Below are 18,157 nucleotides of genomic sequence, written 5' to 3' on the forward strand. Positions count from 1 at the left end.
CCGAAACATCTCGGTCAAGGTTCAGTTGTACTCCTATTTGATATCCCTGGTTGTTATTCCATGTTATAAATTTCTTTCCACTAAAAAGGCAGTTGATATGTTTGTATATTTAACTCGCTTGATATGACATTGTGCAATGTAGCTCAGGCTTTTCTATCATCCCTTTTCAGAACAAGTGGACGATGATGTAGTAACAGCCCACAAGACAATACAGGAGATAAAGAAGTTGGGAGAAATCGGTAATGAAAACCAGACCACAACGGAAGGGACAAGGAAGAAGACAGACAAAGAGAAGAAAAAGAAGAAGAAAAAGAAAGTGAAGGACGGGAAGAAAGAGAAGGAAGAGAGGAACAATAGTACAGAGCCGAGAGACAAGAACCCAGAGGGTAAGAAAGGAAGGAAGAAGCAGAAGGATAATAAAAATGGTAAGGACAAGAACAGGACATCGAATTTCGAGAAAGAGAGCAAGGCAAGAAGGAAAGAGATGGAAAAGGCGGGGATACACGTGTTCTCAGATGTTGAGGACAATGATGCACCTTTGTTGGAGAGTCTGAAGTCTTCTGGTGGCCGAAAAGAGCCAGAGGTGGTGTCAGGGGTGCTGAAGAGCAACTGGGACAACTCCTGGCCAATGAGCTTCGAAGATATCCAGCGACCCAACACGTGGCCTGGCTCCGTGTACTCAAGATACCACAACGGCCCCGTCCCTCTGTCTCCTCTGGACAGGGCGATTGCCGAATTGTCCTCCACGGGATCATCCTCGAGGAACGCCGAGAACAGTAGCAGCAGAATGAGAGGGAGCGCCAACATGATCACGAGCGCGAGCAACCAGTACTGGGGATCGCCGTACAAGCAGAAAGGAGCCAACAAGCAGTGGCCGCACTTCGCTTATCACCGCGTGACCACCAGTCCTCTTGTCGTAGGGTCTGGGAACGTCAGCGGGAAGCTGGGACGGCAGCGCGGAGGAGCCGGAAAGCACAGAAGCGCGTACATTGCAGTGTCGGTCATATCACCGCCGAAAGGCAGCAAACTGTCCAACAGCATACCACCGGTGACGCAGTCGAAGCAGGCACCGCGCCGATTGCCGGACAAAATGGACACCTTCACGAGGTACCAGAACCTGATGGACGATCAGAAGCACGAACAGAACACTCCGGGAAGGGACCAGAACAAGAAAGCACCGGGGGCAAACAGTTTACCCAGGACGAACTCCTCCAGAGGCACCGAGGACGTGGACAAGACTCAGGTACTGCAAACGGGTGACTCGTTCGCTGCTCTCAGAAGCGCCGTCAGCCAACAAGAGGATCAGAAGCCAAGGATGACATCGTTGAGCAAGCAGTTGCTGAGGGACCCACTGGAGGAGGAGCTTGTGGACGAGGTAGTGAAGAACCAAGTGCCCAATATGAACTGGAGTCATACCAGACACCAGGAAAAATTGCAGGTGAGTCACAAATTTATTCTAAGCGTCTCTGTGCAAATTCAGTGTTCTTTTATTGTTTCATTTCTGCGATGATAGTTCAAATACTATGTGTAAGGCATGAAAAACGGTCGGCGCACAGAACGGCCAGAATCCGTACCGGAGAATTAAAACCGGTCGTGAACGATCCTCCGGACCAAGATGGTGCATTTTTTTTTTTTTTTACCGTTTACTGTACACAATCTTGTTGTATATGATAATGAGCCGGAAAATTAAGACAAACTTATAGAATCATCTATTCCTCTACAACGACTCCGATCCAAGTTCGTTTCAAATTCCTCCTTTTATCTATACAGTATGACACATCAAGGAAAACCATGCCCACAGGATCCTAATCGTTGTCCAGGTTCATGCGTATAAAGCTACAGGTTTTTATTAGTGATGTTAGACAAATCACAGAACTGATTTTTATCACTGTGATTGGTAAATCAAAATCACAACCGTGATTTAAATATGCATTAAACTGTAGTTAACTGCTATGTCTCGTTTTTTCTCCTTTAAAAAAACAGAATTCTTTTAAATTTGAACACATACCAAGTTGACAACCGCTACAGTGAGGTGCACAAATATATTTCCGGTCATGTACATATGGACGCCAAATATCAAACATTTTGCATATTACTTCATACCACTTGGCTCGTACGTCGTACCTTGCTAGAAGATGCAAGCAACATAACAGATGCAGTGGCGAAACATAAGAATCGCTAAGATTCAGTAAAATAACACATAGGTCATAGCACACGTATGATGTGGAAAAGCACAGTTCAAGTTTTCTGACAGTGATTATAAAGTACTGATCGCTGCGATCGATAAATCGCAGGGTTTTTTTCGGCACCATTCCTTATGCGTAGTACTGTACTGCCTACAAGACTAGCTCCGCTGACTAGCTTCAAGATATTTTAGACTTTTAGTGAATTACAATATCGGAAATCCGGAAACTTTAAATGGTCAAAACTCTCTCTCTGTGTTATCTCTGGAACAAGGCCGTGCATAGCGGCAAGGAAGGGGAGGGGAAATCGAGTGGGCAGTACTTAATTTCATTCGATTATCTTTTGTATACTTGAAAAACAGCTGCGTCTTCTCGAGTACACTTTTTATCTTCGAAAAAGCTGCGCTCTCACGGTTGCACTATTGTGGAAAACGCTGCCGTCATTGATCTTTCACATGCATACAATATACCTGTATACCTTATTTCCTTTTATGTATACATACAAAAAGATTCTTTTCATATACTTTTCCCCTTCGTTCTCTTTTGTTAATAACAAAAGAACATAATTTATTCTCTTCCGCTTCTACTCATCACATGTCAATCTTGTTTACAACTTTTGTGAACATGTGTGCACACTCGTGCACTTGTTTACAACAATAGGGGTTAATTAGTTGTTAATTGTGCTAAACTGTTGCGGATACTACTGTGGGCAGTGCGAAGCAGAACACGTTGCTGAAAAGTTTAGTAACGGCAGTCGCTCCCCCTCCACGAAATTCCGCGTCTGCCACGCTAGAGATCAAAGGTCGGAATTTTTCCGGCCTTGTCCCCGCATATAGCGGCTCTGGGGCTCACCCAGCATCAAATCAACGAGTACCTGGGGGAGAGGTTAAAGGTGACCGGAGCGCGATGCTGATCACATCACCTCCAAAATGGCAGACATCAAGAATCTGAAGGGCCCTACCGCCACATCCCTTAAATGTGTCTTCATGATACGGGGCTGGGAACTTTACATTATGTATTGTTTCAAAAACACGTGTAACTAAGAAAGTAACAATTAAAACAAAATAGTAATGTTAATAATATTCTGTATAATACCATCCTTTAATGCTAGATGAAAGCAGTATACCCAAACCTATAACAGTAAAAGCATTATAACTGAAACACACCGACCAGAAACAGCTCCGAGAAGCTGGTAAAAGGTGCCTTTTGCCTCAAATAAAATTAGAAAGTTTGCCAGACTGACGTACTTCCGGTGGAAAACTACTCCACGTGGCACAAATGATCGTTATTGCTCACCTCGAGGTATTGGAACGAAAAACTCGTTAGAACCTACAACCGACAGGTTGAATCATCGCATCACCGAGAAGCGAGAGGCGCCTCGCTGATGGAAATCAATGAAAGGGTGAAAATGACACCATTACTGCTACCAATCTTGCATCCTCATCATCTGCATCTGCTGCCACCTCTCGGTCCATTGAGGAAACTAGTTTAATGCATCATCCCTTTAATTTTCTTCGGAATCTTTTCTTCGCTTTTCCATTACATTTCATACTTTATGGATGTTATCAAGTGCGTTAAGTAGTTCCATTAGATCCTTCCGCGCCAATTATATATATCTAACGAACTATTAGAGCTTTAAACATGAAATCTAGTGGAGATAATTATACTGATGTAATGTAGGTGCCCATCTCAGGTGAAAATGCAGAACAATTGATCGAAAGAGGGCAGAAGTAGTATCGAAACGAGACAAGTTAAGATTTGGCAACGGCTCGGTCTCCTCTCGAATTTTAAATGCATGTCTCATGCTCGTCTCGTTTTGTAAACATCGGTCTCATTTTCGTCTTAGTCTCGAAATATATAGTATAGTAGTGGGATTGGCTATAGGATAAGGACCACTTATAAGTGTAGGAAAGAAGAGGTTATTTGATTGAACAGCCCGATTTGCTTACACTTAAAACAATGCCAAGAGGGGCTTATACCCCAATTCTTCCAGTGTGATATGCTCTGATTTTTTAAGAATTTTGAATTCTAGTGTAGAAAAAGAAGAAGCCTCTCAGACAGATTTGCTTATACTTAAAACAATGCCAAGTTCCCATATGATTTTATTGTTTACAGTGTGTTTTTCTGTCAAAATCCCAGGAATCTTGAATTGATATAAAGCTCATAGCTATTGGGTTCTGAGACCCAGTAGAGTGTGGTGCATAGCTCCATGGTTTTTATTGGCTTGTAATCAGGAGGCTTCTGGGTTTAAGTCCTCATAAAATGTGAAGCCTCCCCTGATGGCAAAATGTTAATATTGTTGCCTTGTAAACAAAAGGCTCGGGTTTGAGTCCTGATAAAATGTGTAAGATTGAAATACATGTTGCAAAATAATATCTCCACACGTGAGATTTTGAGAATAATTATTCCTAGTTGATAGCCCCCAGATCTGAAAACCTGGTAAAAAGTGTTTTACAACAATATATTGTACAAAAACTGAATTTCTCAGTTTCCTTATTTTCTCATGTTTTATAACCACTCGCTCAATACAATAGGAGAAGAGCGGGTAAGCATAATTAATTGCTTGCATGTCTTGCCGGCACGCAAGAGATATAATCTACACAGCTAGAAGGGGCCATTAATAATATTTCTGTGTGTTTCACTGAAGGGGCTATTAATCTTTCTGTGCAACATGTAAAAGTGTAGCAAAGATCATTGAGATAAAGATACACATTTTCTGTGCAACATGTAAAAATGTAACAAAGATTATTGAGATAAAGATACAGTTTTTCTGACTCAGTAGCAATGAACTGCCTTTCATGCTGAAAGCAATTCTTATTCTGATAATATGAGCCTAGGCAAGACTTAGAGAATATTATGACAGTTCAAAATCCAATTTTGTCTGTATTAGGGTCTCAGAACCCAGTAAAATGTGTATATATTCCATATGGAGAAGTGTTAATATTGCTGCATTGTAATCAGGGGCTCGGGTTTGAGACCTGATAAAATGTGTAAGATTGAAATACATACAACAAAATAATATGCCCACACATAAGATATTCACTGCTAGCTGATATACAGTTGAGGTTTGTGTGTTGTACAACAGGATAATAGAGCAAATATCTTCTAGAATTGCTCTGTGACCCTCTCATTTCTTACATCATAAACATATGATTTTTCACCTATGAGAATAACACTACATATGGTGTCATCAGGTAATGCCTCATGGAATTCACAGATAATTTTAATGTTTGTCCTGTCATTCACCACAACTTGTTTCCTTTTTGAAGTGTTAATTACAAACATGGGTCTCTGTGCTTTGAATTCATCTGGTGTGTAATACATGTCAGTATTGCCAGTAGTGACCCGTTTGAATGCCGAAAATGCCTCATATAATTTGAGGAAATCATCCTTGGACATGTCTAAATTATAATTTTCTCTAGGAAAGACCTCATTTCTGCCATTTTTAAGATATATGTTCTTGATGTTGCAGCTATCAAATTTACTTGAATTTTTTTTCCTGATTGTTGTGTCTTCCAGTCTGAAACAATACCACCACAAAATCCGGCATGTCATATTGTATGCTGGAGAATGAATTTGTAGCATCAAACTCATAATATGTACCAGTTGCAGGCTTCTGTACACATTGATATGTATAAAATTGTAGGGGAATCTGTGGATTTTTTATTATATCAGCTTTGTATTTAAGAGCATAACTGGCCTCATATTCAACAACAGGGATTCTTAGCTCCATAGTCTGAATAATGCACTTGCCCTCATCAGGTAGGGTATTAGGCAGAGCTTCCCCTGTAGGGTTTAATGCACTGTACCTCATCAAAGCATTGTTATCATTTGCAGCTCTTCTAAATGTAATTCTTAAACCACCCTTCCATATAATATCTTTGTAATCCGAGAAGAATCCTGGCAATAGGCGCATCGGGAACAGCACTCTGTGGTTTTTAGATAATATCTTATCACCAGCCTCAAATCCACCTATTTTGTAGTAAGAAGCCTCGGTTTTGGATAATTTTAATGTGGCCAAAGCTGTGGAGGTAATGCCGGGATAATCCACTCTGTTTATAACAACGCCATGCTTTCTGATCTCAATTTCAGAGAATAGATGCGGCACAAAATTGTCTACAAGTCTTATATTTGTATTTGCCGGATAATCTGTACCATCGAGCTTTACAACATCAAATTTGATGTATAAATCTGCTCTGTGGGGGTGTATAAATCCATCCCCTACATCAAGATCAACCTCAATCTCTGTGTTGGGTTGATTTAAATTTGCAAATGTCCTCCTGTTTGGGGGGAATGATTGTAGCTCATAACTCTCAATATTTTCCATTTTCTTCTTGTATGTATTTTTATTTAAATGTTAATCTCTATGATTGCAGTTGTTGTGGCTCCAGCAAAATCAACTAATTCTTCTTTTTCATTAGTGACCATCAATTCAATATTATCTATTCTATTATGACACACAGGAAAATATAATGTTGGGGATGGATTGTAGATGATGGGCTCCATAAATTCAGAATTAGGTTTGAATGTTGCAATAATGCCTGTTTGTTTGTGAGTGCCTATGCCATTTGATTTGGTGATCATACCCTCAGCCACATTGCAGTGAATATTCAGTCTCTATGGCTAAGAATTTAGGTATATTAATAGCAGTGTGTTTGATGCCTGCTTCAAGTTTTGTGTTGTTCTCAAATCCTAACAGTTCTCCTATAGTACCCAAATCCACTGTTTCTGTGGCAGATACAATCTCTACTCTGTGAGTGACAGAATTTTGACTTAACACTACACCTCTGGGTAATTGAGCATTTAAAGTGGACAGATTATATTGCCCTGGAGTGATGACAATTTTTTGATCCCCTACTGCAATTGTGTTGTTGTGGTGTGTAATATTAGGGATCAAGTACATGCCATAAGATGCTCTGAGAGCTATTGTTTTGGGATACACTATGTCATCATGCAATTTGAGTTTCAATATTGAATTTTGGCTGGTGAGATGGAATACCCCCATGATGTTTCAGATACCACAGGGCTTTTTGAAAATTTTCAATTGATGGTTTATTTATTTGAGACATATATCTAAGAACAGATAAACACAAATGTCCGCAATTAACATCTTTGAAGTTTTGAACACGGGCATTATTGTAATAAAGATTAGCTGAATTTAGATATTTTATTAAATTTTCAGGTGGAACACCTCCAAATGAATCAAACACAAATGCCTCATTTTTTAAATATTTAAGATAACAGATCCAGTGAGTGCCCTGATTTTTGTACTTATCCAAATTAACAATGCCACACTCTTTGTTGAGTGGTTGTTCTGGTAAAGAATCAGACATGTACACACCTCTAAAATGTTTGATGCCCAGTGGCTTGATTAAAGCTTCAATATCTTGGTTTGTAAGCGGCTCTTGTTTTTTTTAAACTTATTCATGGCTCTCTTAACACCTTTGCCTTGTTTCTCAATGGCCAGGTTATGGCGCTTCAATTCATCTAATTCAGCCCTATTCTTCTTGGCATCTATTACTGTTTTTGCTATGGCGGCTGATCCCCCGGCCAAGCTCCCCACAGCCCCGAGAGCAGCTAAGATGGCAGGGATGGTAAATATGAATCCCCCCACATGTGATTTTTTTCTTGATTGCTGTAATTTTTTTAATTGGGGGGTACTAAGTAACAATTTCATACCATGCCCCTTTGCAAGACAAGAATTTTTTTTCTTGCGCTGCTTCTTGGTCAAAAGGCTATCAATAGTTTTAAGAGATTTGAGACCAGCATAAGGTATTTGATACATAACACCCTTGGCCTTCATTGTAGGTTTATTATATACATATTCACAACCCCCACCCCAATTTTTGTTTGGTGTTCATAGCTATGGTGGTCCCCAATGCTGCTATTTTTTCACTTAAAGAAGCATCTTTGCTTACAAATCTACTAAATGCAGCCTCTTCTAATTTCTTGTCTGCAACATGTCTCTTGTCAAGATCAGAATGTGTGTTGTATGCTATGTCATGGTCTCTACAAGCAGCATCTAGGGGATTAACACCAGGATCACCTCTGTTTAATCTATGATCTAATTTTGTGCCTGGACCACAATATTGATAGCCTGGAATATGTAGTTCAAATGGCAGCTTGTTTATAATGTCATTAACCAGGCCCCGACCCTCAGAAATATTCCAAAATTTAGGTGGTAGAGTATTAATAATTTTTATAAGATATCCAATCCCCTTAGTGTCATTCACTATAAAATTAGACAATTTTGTGCTTATCATGTCCATAATTCCAACCTTTTCATTGTAAAAATTGTGGTTCCCAGCATTTTCCTCCCCAGCTATCACCAATAACCTATCTACAAGTTTCCTGACATCATCAACCCACACAAATTCTTTAGGCAGGGTGTTGTATTGTTTGATTCCACTGCCAGTCTTGATTTGTGACCATATGGGCTTGATTAAATTATTGTATTTTGCTCCACTGCTAGACTTGACTCTTTTTTGTGTGGGATCATTGTTCTGGTATAGAGCATCTGATTTTATTAATATTTCTTTGTAATATTCATAATCTTGATCTGTATAGCTGCCAGGCCTTTTTCTAGTCATCAGTTCCCACAATCCAGGTGTGCCGGGGTACTTAACAAAAGCACCTTTTTCTCCGAGACGGGATTCTGAATATACAATCAGATCATCCCCCATAAATGTTACTCTGAAATTGCCAATTCTATGTATGATGCTACCATCACGCTCTGTGTCAGCATATAAGCCAAATACCTCATCTTTGTTGTCTTTAGATGTGCTTAAATATTTTTGAGCAAGAAGACCCAATTCAATAGGATCCTGAGTAGCTTCAATTCTTCTAGGAGCAATAGGACTAGGTGTATGAATACTGGAAAGTGGGGTGAATGGATAATCTAATATGTTCCTTGCAGCTACAGGTACAAGCTCTGTGATCAAATTTTGATTTTGCTCTGTAACAGTTTTGATATTTTTACCTAATTCACTAATAGCATCAATTATGGGCTGTTCTGTTTGTTTGTGTTTTTCATAAATTCCCCGGTTCTCTGATTTCCATCGCTTAAATCTTTTTACAAGATAATCTCTTAATTTAAGATCATCAATAATTGGCCTTTTCATGTTTATTTATATATGTTTCAATGTCTAGAAAATTGTTGATTTTATTTCTGTATTTGCCACTATTAGGTGTTCTTGTCATATCAATTGTGACAAACCCATAACTGTCCTGATTCCAGCACCTGCTGCAAAACTTAGAAAAATCATTGTAGCTCAAGTCCCCACCTACATATTCATCATGTATGTGTTTGAGGTTGGTATGATCTTGATGAAACACACATATAAAATTGCTGTTGTCTCGGATCAGTTGCTTCGGTATTTTTGAAAAAGTCTGTGCCAGGTAGAAGCAATCAATGTTTTTGTGCCGGCCCTGTGTAAAGAAATTTCTAACCTTGTTTTGATTATCCAATATAATATCATCAAACACAACAACAGAATTATCGAGACAGTCATGAAGTGGCTTAACATCTGGTTCAAAAGTGGCTATATCCAATCCATCATATAGCTTCATCAGCTGCTGATATTTTAATTGTTCCAAGCTCTTAGAAAAGACATACAAGTGCCTGTTTTTCCAGTCTAACCAGTTGGGTGCCAATAAAAAATTATCAACTATTAGTGTAGTTTTACCACAAGCAGATGGCCCAACAATAAGACACCTAATATTATCAGGCAGCAAGTTGCCATTTCTCTTATTCTGCTGTTCAGGTTCTGGCAGCCTCTTTATAACATCCCAGGTGTTCATATTATTATTTTGTTTGCATCGATCCAGCTGTGTTCTGGAAGTCCTAGCCATTTGACAAGTAACTTGTTGCCTTTTCTGCGGATGATTTTTTCTATGAGATATGTGTCAGGCTGTTTAGTTTTGCTGAGCTCTTGTTCATAGAACCTGCCTTTGAGAATTTCTCCTCGGTGATCTTTTATTATATGTGTGTTAAGGGTCCCGGGTTTAACTTGAACCACTGTAAATAATTCAGTGCTCCAGTTTCTTGTAAAGCCTCTTTTGAATAAGTGCTTATATTTGCTGATTCTTACTTGATCACCCACCCTGTATTTGGCCTTTCTTGTTGTTGGCTGGTATTTAGGATAATAAACAGTGCTGATCAATTTTTGCTCATCAGATGAAGTTACTTCAGAGGGTTTCATGTTGATTGTGGAATGAACCGAGTTGTTATATTTTTGTAGAAGTTCTGGAAGAATATTAATCCATTTATAATTACCTTGGAGGGTAAATTGTTTATACATAAGATTTTTTAAGGTTCTGTTGAATCTCTCTACAATTGAGGCCTTGAGATCACTGTAACTCGAATAATGTTGTATTGCCTGGCTTTTAATAAATTGTTGAAACACTGAATTATAAAATTCTTTGCCATTATCTGTTTGCAAATAGCGCGGTGATCTTCCACTCTGATTGATGATTGTTCTGATGGCTTCTGTAACACATGTTCCAGTCTTGGATTTGAGTGGCACAGCCCAGGCAAATTTTGAAAATGTATCTATTACAGTAAGTAGATACTTGTAGCCCTTGTTGATTTTGTCTAAGTTTTTCAACTGTCCACTCCACTTGCCATTTCAATCAAGTCGCTCTGCCATAAATCATCTATGCCCTTTGTGACTACTGGGAGTCTCTTAAAATTATGTCTGGCCTGTCTGTGTAATTCATCAACAATAATTTTTCTAGACATAATATGTAAACAAGAATATTGCAACTATGGGGTGTGCAGCAGCTGATACTGCAGGATTTTCTAAATATAATTTGTCCCCTATTTGTATTTTAAATTCCAGAGAGCCATCATCTTCAGCATAGGCTGTTTCTAATGTATTGGGATCTGTAAAATCCTCTAATTCTACACTGGTGATTTTCACTTTGTTATCAGCATTTGTTATTGATAAGGTGGGGTAGTGGTGTGCCTGTGGTTGAAGCCAATATTTGATCTTGATTGGTCTCAATGTGCCCCCAACAAAAAACTGGTAATAAAATTGTGCAGGGGACAGCATATATATTTTGCCACCTGGTGTAAATGGAGAATCATATTCTTTGTTGGGGATGCTGTACAATTCAAGAATTACTGTATGTTTAGGATTTTCAATTATGCCTGTTATTTCCTTTTCTGCTGTGAGCAATCTGCTTGTTACAGATTCAAGGTGCTCATTGATGGTCCTAACAATCTCATCGTGCCCCGGCTTGATTCTTATGTCCACAGCAAGTTTCTTGTATTGTTGCACAATTTCTTGTAGCTGGGTGGCAAAAACAGACAGAGCATTTGCTTGATTGGATTCCATGGTCCCTAGCTGTTGCTTGATATTAGCTACAATTTGTTGCAAATTTTCAACAATTGCCAATTTTGAATTTTGAGCAGTAAGATCATGGACCAGTCTTCAGATATCCTCAAACAGGGCATGCAGTTCATTAATATGTTGATTAGTTGGAAGAGTAGCCACTGTCTGAGTGAGATGTTTGATCTCTGCTTGGATATTCTTGATATCTTCTGATTTCAATATGCGATTCACAGCTCTCTTAATATTTTTAAGTTCCTGTGATGTAGGCAGATTTGACACAGTATTTTGTAAAAATTCAAGTGCCAATTTTACATTGTTTAATTCAGAAGCATCAGCCACATTTTGCATAGCATTTTGGAGCAGGGCTATATCTGCCTGAGAGGGTGTTGATTGTTGTAAAATTTCAAGTTTTGTTTGGATATCATCAATCAAGTGATGAAAATGAGATAGCTCAGATTCAGTGTTGAGGTTTTCAAGCTTTGTGATTTGTTGCTGGACACTAACAAGGGTATCTACAATACCGGGCAATCGGGATTCTAGTACATTTGCCAAATCACTTTGCGCTGCTGCTATTGTACCTTCAAGATGGGTTATGGAACTTTGAATTTTTCCAAAATCTTCATATGTTTCAAGTTGCAGCTTAATATTTGCTACACTCCGAGTTATTGCATTCAAAGCATCAGAAGATGGCAAGTTGTTCATAAAATTTTCAAGTGTCTCAATTTTTTCTTTAACCTCGGCTATGGCATTGTTCAGAGGGTCTAGATTAGGTATCTGTAATGATTGAATCTGTTCCTTTAGAGTGGAAATCACTAGATCAAAATCTTCTTGTGATTTCATGCTTTTGACAATTGTTTGGAGCTGTGCCTGGACATTATTTATCTGCTCTTCCAATTGTTGTTTCAATTGCTCAGAGTTGTTAGCCTGGGTCTTAAATTTGGCTTGAAGAGCTGCTACAGCTTCTTCTAAACTTTGAAAATTATCCAATGTGGCCAAATCAGTATATTTCTGAAGCAGCAATTTGAGTTCAGAATCAATTTTAAGAAGAGGGTCCATGCATTGTGATTGCAAATTTGTAATTTCTAATTGAAGACTGGCATTGAGTGTGGTTTGTAAAGCTTGTAAATCACTTCTTAATTTCTTGACTCTGACATCAAGCATCAGAATCTCATCACTGTGATCTTCATGTCTTGTATGGCCAAATATATCATTAGGCATTTTTGTTTTAATGGTTATTTATTATAGAGTATCTGATTCTTAATTCTATAAAAAAGGGTATAAGCTTGTCATATGATCCCGGGACCTCAATATATAAGCAGTCACCAGCAGAAACAGTATAAACAGTGCCAGAAATCATGTTTGAGTGCTTAATTCTATAAATATTTCTCCCTATTGAAATCTTGACATTGCCCTCAGGGGTTGTAATAAATTGCAATTGCCCACCTACAGGTAATTGGTAATGATTTAAATTATTGTTAAATATGTATAATGTTTTGCCTGTTTCATCATCAATATCTGTAAGTATGCTGTTCAGATGAATAATTAACAAGCCACTCAGTTTAGATATTATATCAGGAGAGGGTTGTGGTGTTGGCAGCTCCATAATAGCCTGTTTTTTGAACCCAAATAAGTTCATAGGCATGTTTATTTATTTCAAATCATGCTCTGTGTTTGGGCATTGATTCCCATTTTTCAAATCACAATGACCCCATGGTAGAGTATGTATGCCACATGATAAAATGCATCTCTTATCATCATGTGGGTCCAGAGCCACTTTTCTTACAATATTGCTAGTCAATAAGTGACCTTCACTCTGAATTCTGGATTCTGATGTTTTGATTGTGCTACATGATTTGAGGCAATTTTTGTAATCCTCAAATTCAAGCTCTTTGTCAACAGTCACTCTGCCAATGCCCTTGGCTTTTTTGGCAACAACACCACTACATGTTTTAAAACTGTACATCTTGGCTCTTAACCCAGCAAATGCCACAATAAAATCACCAAGTGTCTCATCTTTTAATTTGCCAGGCACTTTTTTGTTGTGGGGTTGAATTCTTGTATGTTCACTGCTATCAAAATATTCAAGCAATTCAGGCTGTGACATATCTTTATAAACATCTTCTGTTTGAATATCAAGAACAAAACTATCTGTATCCATGTACATCAATTTTACACTATCACCATAAAAAAGGTTTCAACACATCATAATACAATTTTAACATGTGTAATTTGGCCAATTCCAATATCACAGCCCCTACATAAATAGGTTTATCAAACTTAATCTTTGTTTTTTTCATGTTGAAAAGTGCCATATTTTCATCATAAATTCTTCTATAATTGAAATTAGGCTTTGCAACCAATTTTTTGCTCAGGCTGGGGTCAGTAATTATTTTAACATCGGTATGTTTTCTGACATTTTCAATAGTTTTGCCATACACAGAATTAACCATCAATTTAAACAAGGCCTTATCAAATTGGCTCATTGCAGATGTTCGAAGCTCTGTATTTGTATTAATATATGGCTTCAACCATTTTAAGTGCCTGAACCTCAAAACTTTTCCAACTTTGGTCACTTGAACACCATGATGCATCAGGAACTGGAGGTTTTTGTAATATATAACATAACCCTGTTTTGGCTCCAGTGTCATCATCAATTTCTTCTGTTTAGAGCCAGGTGAGCACTGAACCTCAGGAATTGGGGGCAGATCAGAAAATTTGTTGTGTAAATTATCTGGAATTGTCAGATCAACCTCTAAGAAGAGGCCATAGTCACTGTCATCAAAATTCTTAAGATCTTCAATATTGAACTCTTCAACCCATTCAAGCCCTGCATATGGCAGTTTTTGCATCATAGCATAGCCATACAGGCTGTTTGCATCTACATACAATATATAATTTGATGGTAATTCTGGATCATAATCAGAAATATATTTGTTATTTGCTCTGGCATATCTCTGAGAACATTGCACCATGCCTCCTCTTATACATTGCTCCATAAACAAGTATATATCTTGATCCTGGATCAGATCCAAATACATTTTAGTGTTCAAAAACATTGAAGACCATGCTAGGCCCGGGGCACTGTAAAAATACATTGGATCCAGCTTATAATTTTGCATAGAAGATTTTCTGAATGCTTGAAGTATATCAGCTAAGAGGGTCACATCAAGTTTCAAATATGCCATGTGATAATCACCAAATGTCTGGCATTTTAAATTGTTCCACATCAATTGGGCATGGTGATAATCTTCATCAGTGATTCCAGATCCTCTGATTTTGCTGTAAAACTCTTCTTGTGGTGGCAAAGAACACTCATCAAATTTAGAAAAATCTGTAACCTAATCATATGGATATACACCCTTCCGCCTAATTAATTTCAGGTCCTGATTTGGAAACAAAGCACATGTGATTTTGAATTGATCATCAGATAATTGAGTGGCCAGTGTAGCCAGGCTAGCAGATAAAATTCTGTATGAATCAAGAAATCTTATGTGAATAGGAACACCATTAACTTTAATTATTTTGCTAATAGCAATATATTTCTCATCATTTTCAGCTAAAATATTTAAATTCTGCTTGTCGAACCCCTCATATCTGATCAGATGATGGAAATCATAATTGGATGCTCCATGGCAAAATATAGGGATAAATTTTGGTCTCTGGATCTTAATATTACAGCTATTACACAGGGCCATTTTGAATTTACCATCTGTATGAGAATGGTGTTTCACCTTGATTTTTGTATCTGAAAATTCAGAATCACATACCGGGCATTTTTCTGCATTGTTGAAATCTTCAATCTGTTTCTCTGTTAAAGGCAACATGGGTTTTGATTTTAATAAGATATTAGATGCTATGCCATGGCACTCATTTTCTATTCTATGTGCAAATTTTTTGATGGCATCTGCTCCCATGTATGAATATTCTTTACTAACAACACCATCCTGTACAATCACATAACAAAAGCTGGAAGGTTCATGTAGCTGGTATGGTGTAATTGAAGATTCTTCAGGATCTGGATTGCAGAATGCAAGAGGTTTGAGATTTGATTCAAAATCACAGACTATATATGCTGGGTGTTCCGACAAGGCTTCAAACTTATTGAATTTTGCATTTTCTCTTGGCATTGGCATCACCATATGAACAGGTTTATGATTTTTACAGTATTTCAGATGCTCAATTAACTTGTTTTTAGCAATTTCTGCATTCACTTCCCGAACCCCATTCACCATTTTTCTACCATCAAATACACTTAAACATCTTCTACACAACTTGAATATTGTATTGGATTTGTCTAGTTGTGTTCTCACTAAAGCTTCAAGATTATGTATCAGAGTGTAATGATATGTGCCATCCGCTTCAATTAAGAGCAAATCAATCGGAACAGCAGATTCATCATCAAATGTACTGATTCTGAGAGGTTCTATCAAGCAATTGCCACGGCCAGTGGAACAAGTAAATACATTAATAGATAATTGTTTGCCATTAATATCCCGGGCCTTTTTTTCAAATTTATCAATATTCTGAACAGATATTGGATATTCTAAACCCTCCATTGCATCATCAAAAAAATGTTCATGTTGTTTGTAATAACTTATTCGCTCAGAATGCCTTGAAACTGGAAACAAAGCAGCTAAAATACACCACAAAAAGCATTTCTGGTCGGTATTTTCTATATTAACCACGGCTTTTTTGTTTTTAATATTGGCAGGTAATGGCAGATATGTAGATCCTTGTAATGGGCTGAATTCAGAAATATTAACATATAACTTGTGTGGAGATCCACATAGGCTCCATCCAGACTCTTTTGCTGCAAATTCAGAGTGCTTAATATTCAATTGATCTATCAACCTGCTTATTATTTTGTCTGAATTTGCATTTGAGTATACAGGTACAGTTTCTGTTATGTGGGGCTGTGTAAATTTGGTGCCATTTGGCTTCTTATATTGTGTAAACAATTTGAGGGACAGCTTATAAGAGCCATTTTGTGCATTTAGAATTGCCTGCACATCAGGATTTACACTGTTCAAAAAATTCTTAATGCCACATCTTGGCTCTGATACAAACCGATAATCTCTTAATTGGCCATTAAAACTGCTATGGATAGGTGGTGCATAGCGTGGCTGTTTTGCCGGTCCAGCATTAACAGGTGCTTCATGCTTTCTTTTCAGACCAGATGTAGATGGTTGTGAGGGCAATATTGATGACTGTACATAAGAATTACACTTATGCCATTTGTAATATGCCTTGCTTAATATTTTATGGCATTTTGGGCACATTTTTGTGGCCTTTCTGCATTTCATACGGTCGCAAATATGCCGGTGCCTAGACCAATTAGAACTAGATATTTTTTTTTTGCATTGATTGCAATATTTTTGTTTTGGCATTTTTGTTGTTTATTTATATAAAATTTCCTGGTCCAAAAAAAAACAGAACTATGGACAATATGCCAAATCAATTATAACAGCAGTTAATGGCTGAGCTGGTGCTTTTATACCCAAACAACAGCAATAACTAGGCTCGGGTGATTCCCAATATAAAACAATTTTGCTTTTTTATGCTGTTGAACAACACTTTTTACCAGGTTTCAGATCTGGGAGTTGTATATCAACTAGGAATAATTATTCTCAAAATCTCACGTATGGAGATATTATTTTGCAACATGTATTTCAATCTTATACATTTTATCAGGACTCAAGCCCGAGCCTTTTGTTTACAAGGCAACAATATTAACATTTTGCCATCAGGGGAGGCTTCACATTTTATGAGGACTTAAACCCAGAAGCCTCCTGATTACAAGCCAATAAAAACCATGGAGCTATGCACCACACTCTACTGGGTCTCAGAACCCAATAGCTATGAGCTTTATATCAATTCAAGATTCCTGGGATTTTGACAGAAAAACACACTATAAACAATAAAATCATATGGGAACTTGGCATAATTTTAAGTGTAAGCAAATCTGTCTGAGAGGCTTCTTCTTTTTCTACACTAGAATTCAAAATTCTTAAAAAATCAGAGCATATCACACCTGAATAATTGGGGTATAGGCCCCTCTTGGCATTGTTTTAAGTGTAAGCAAATCGGGCTGTTCAATCAAATAACCTCTTCTTTCCTACACTTATAAGTGGTCCCAGTCCTATAGCCAATCCCACTACTTAGTATAGACTATACAGCGTGACAAAGCACAAACAATCGCACCGTGTTGAGGTTATTCAGGGAAATTACATTTTTTCAATTTGTTTTATTTGCCTCCTCGTTTCGACCCTACGAATCCTTAAAATTGTTATTTCATCCTGAATATATGCAACCGTGCAGCATAAGCTAGCAATACCACTAATGGATTGGTTATGTAATTACTATAAACAAAATATATGACTTATCAATCAATAAATAATTAAACATGCGCTTGCTATGTCCGAAAAAATCATAGGCGTATGCGATAGTAAAATATAAATTTGGCTTACGTAAAATTTTCAAAAACTACACAAGTTTCAAACGAGACTGATAATGTCGTACACAAAGCCTGTCTCGTCTAGAAGTGGTCACTTAAAACGATTTTTTTTCGAAATAAAGGAACTAATTCATATCAAGTTGAAATTTAGTATAAAACTTCTTTGAAACATTTATAACATACCA

The 18,157-nt window shown here is 37.7% G+C and overlaps 1 protein-coding gene across 1 annotated transcript in view; it reads left to right on the forward strand.

Moving 5' to 3' along the window:
* Positions 1–18,157, forward strand: part of LOC145985171 (uncharacterized) — a 640,330-nt gene that overhangs the window by 605,458 nt on the left and 16,715 nt on the right. The window contains exon 6 of the mRNA XM_083118869.1: positions 171–1,438. Coding sequence (XP_082974995.1) covers positions 171–1,438 — 1,268 coding nt within the window. The remainder of the gene's footprint in view (positions 1–170; positions 1,439–18,157) is intronic.

This window comes from Lepisma saccharinum, chromosome 3 (genome assembly GCF_977018435.1).
Source record: "Lepisma saccharinum chromosome 3, izLepSacc3.1, whole genome shotgun sequence".
Classification (NCBI taxonomy): Eukaryota; Metazoa; Arthropoda; class Insecta; order Zygentoma; family Lepismatidae; genus Lepisma; species Lepisma saccharinum.